The sequence below is a fragment of the Ursus maritimus genome, unplaced genomic scaffold (genome assembly GCF_017311325.1).
Source record: "Ursus maritimus isolate PB19 unplaced genomic scaffold, ASM1731132v1 scaffold_27, whole genome shotgun sequence".
Classification (NCBI taxonomy): domain Eukaryota; kingdom Metazoa; phylum Chordata; class Mammalia; order Carnivora; family Ursidae; genus Ursus; species Ursus maritimus.
Window position 1 is genome coordinate 37,591,605 of NW_024425230.1, and position 2,779 is coordinate 37,594,383.

Sequence of the window (2,779 nt, forward strand, 5' to 3'; positions counted from 1 at the left end):
TCAGCTCCTCAGAGGTGGGGAAGCCAGACATCTGCTGATCCATGAATATTCAGGAAGGGAATCGGAGCCTCCTCTGGCCTCTCTGGCTGCCGTCCTGCCCGCCAGAGCCCAGGCTGCTGACATACCCAGCAGCTGCTCAGGCCCCAACTGTTCACATTGTTTGTCCAGCGCGGCGGGGATTTTCCAGGCCCCGACGTGCTTTGGGGGGCGGGGAGGCCGCCGGAGGGCTCCGGGATTCGTGTCATGTGGGGCTTTTCTCCCCTGAAGTGCAAACGGACTGCGCAGCGGCTGGAAGCAGGCAATTGGAAGCCGCTGGGCCGAGAGCCCGGGCTTGCCTTCCCCTACCCTGTGTCTGAGTCACAGAAGCGGGGGCCTCAGAGGTAGAGGGGCTGGTTGTTAAGAACAGTAATTAACATTAACATTAACATTAGTACAAGAAAAGAAAAAAACCCACTTTCATTAAAAAAAACCCCCACCAAACACTTGTTCAGTTTATGAAGTGCCTTTAAAGCGTGAGCTCCCGTCCCTTGGCTGACAGTGCCGACATCCGTCATCTTGTTCACTCCTCACAGGCTTGGTAGCGTCGTCTTCGTTTTACAGATGTGGAAACTAAGGCCCAGAGAGGTGAGGTGGCTTGTCACACTGCTGGGAGGTGGAGCAGGAGACTGATCTAGATCTTCCGCCCCAAGGTCAGGTGCTTTCTCCACCCAGCAGACAGCCCCAGGCGATGGGAGCGCCAGTGTGGTTCCCCGTCAGGGCAAGGCCGGCCTCTCGCTGACCCAGTAGAAGCGCCGGGCCGGGCGAGCCTGGGAGGTGCCGGCAGAGCCTTCCTGATGAACGAGAAAGGAAGGCCGTCCGGGCCCCCTGCGTCTGTCGGTCCTTCGCACCGTAGTGTCAGAGCCCCGGCTTCTGCTTGGCCTCCTTATCTCTTTGCCGCTCAGTCTTGCTTTTCTTTAGGAGTGCTGGGAAGAGAGCCTGGGGACAGCCGGGGGTTCTACGTGTGCGCGTAGATACGGCCGGGTTTTGACAAGTATGGCAGAAACTGGGGTACGTGTTCGGGTGTGGAAGGTCATGTCGACAGTTTGTACGTGTGTCTAGGTGGTGTTCTGTCGGTTTGCTCAGGAATAGGGATGTCCGGGTATGATTATCCACTGACTCGTCCTAACATCCTAGAATCTCACACAGCACCTGCTACGTCGGAGTAAAACTGAAGTCCAGAAGGAGAAGTGACTGGCCCAAGGCTGCCCAGCTACACGGTGACAGAGCCAGGCCCAGGACTGAGGGCTGCCTGATTCCCAAGCCATTCGGCTTTCTGCACGCCCTCCCGGGGCTGTCTGCCCGGACCTGCCTCGTAGTGAGGACGTGCCGCTGTACTCACCTCTGTCTTGGGTTCGCTCTCAGATGTGCCATTCTGCCTTTGAGCCAAGGGTCAGGCCAGAGGATGAGAAGGGACCTCGGGCCGCTGAGCTTGTATGGGACAGGGAGGTAGACACAACTGGGAGAACCAACCATTTCTCTGTGAATAATGGCTACTGGGCCGTGTTGAAATGTTGGTTAACGTGATAGGGATTGGCGTTTGTGTGTTTTTGCCTTGGCCGCAGGATGACATTCCCTCCCTCCATTTCCCCTACTCTCCCCTTTGTGGCAGGGGCAGTGCTGAGCTGCAGGTTTTTGTAGGGCTCCTGGCTTGCTGGGGGCCCAGGGAAAGTGAGGGGTAGGAAGGAGTGCCCAGCCCCGCCTGCCCCCCAGGCACAAGAGGGTTGGGTGATCGTGGTCAAGATGATCTGTAAGGTTTACAGGACCTTACTGAGCACCAATTCTGTGCCAGGCCAGGCACCGCGCTGTGCTCCTTTCACACCCCGAGTCTCGCAACAGCCCTAGGAGGAAACAGTTCCTGGGTCCTTTGTAATTGCGATACAGTTCGTACACCACAGAATCCACCACTTAAAGTATACACATCAGTGGTTTTGAGTATGTTCACGAGGTTGCACAACCATCGCCACTGTCGAATTCCAGAACATTCCTATCACCCCAGAAAGAAACCTCATCTCCTTTCGCCATCGCTCCTCATTCTTCCCTCTCCCCAGGCCCTAGCAGCCATTAATCTACTTTCTGTCCCTGTGGATTTGTGTCTTCTGGACATTTCATAGAAATGAGATCATATAACATGTAGCATTTTGTGACTAGCTTCTTTCGCTTAGCAATAGCTTTTAAAGTTCCTCCACGTACTTCATTACTTTTGATGGCTGAATGAGATATTTATTTATTCACCAGGTGATGGGCATGTGGGTTTTTTCTCCTTTTTGCCTATTATGACGAATATTGCTAGGCGCTGTGTTTTTTGGTGGATGAGGAAACTGAGCTGCCAGGGAAGGTGGGCACGGAGAAGAGCCGCAGATCGCCCGAGATCACAGGCGGTAGGGGCGGAGCCAGGATCCAGACTCGGGTCTCTCCATGAGTGAGCTGCCCCAGCCCCTGGGTGGGTGACTCAGGATCTGGAGGCTGTGGGAGGTGGGAGGACACACACTGATGGCCCTGGGGCCTGCCCTCTCTGTGCAGGGGAGCTGCCGTGGCCCCAGGAGACGACCGTGGAGCTGAGCTGTGGTGCGGGGCCACTGCAAGTGATCCTGGGCCCAGGGCAAGCTGCAGTGCTGAACTGTAGTCTGGGGGCTGCCGGACCCCCCACCAGCACCACATGGAGCAAGGACGGAGGCGCCCTGCCAGAGCACGACCACCTGCGCCTGCTACCCAATGGCTCCCTGTGGCTGGCCCCGCCCCC

The 2,779-nt window shown here is 56.7% G+C and overlaps 1 protein-coding gene across 1 annotated transcript in view; it reads left to right on the plus strand.

The window, feature by feature from the left end:
* Positions 1–243: 243 nt before the first annotated feature.
* Positions 244–2,779, plus strand: part of IGDCC4 (immunoglobulin superfamily DCC subclass member 4) — a 31,623-nt gene continuing 29,087 nt past the window's right edge. The window contains exons 1-4 of the mRNA XM_040642638.1: positions 244–380; positions 573–624; positions 2,330–2,417; positions 2,473–2,768. Coding sequence (XP_040498572.1) covers positions 244–380; positions 573–624; positions 2,330–2,417; positions 2,473–2,768 — 573 coding nt within the window. The remainder of the gene's footprint in view (positions 381–572; positions 625–2,329; positions 2,418–2,472; positions 2,769–2,779) is intronic.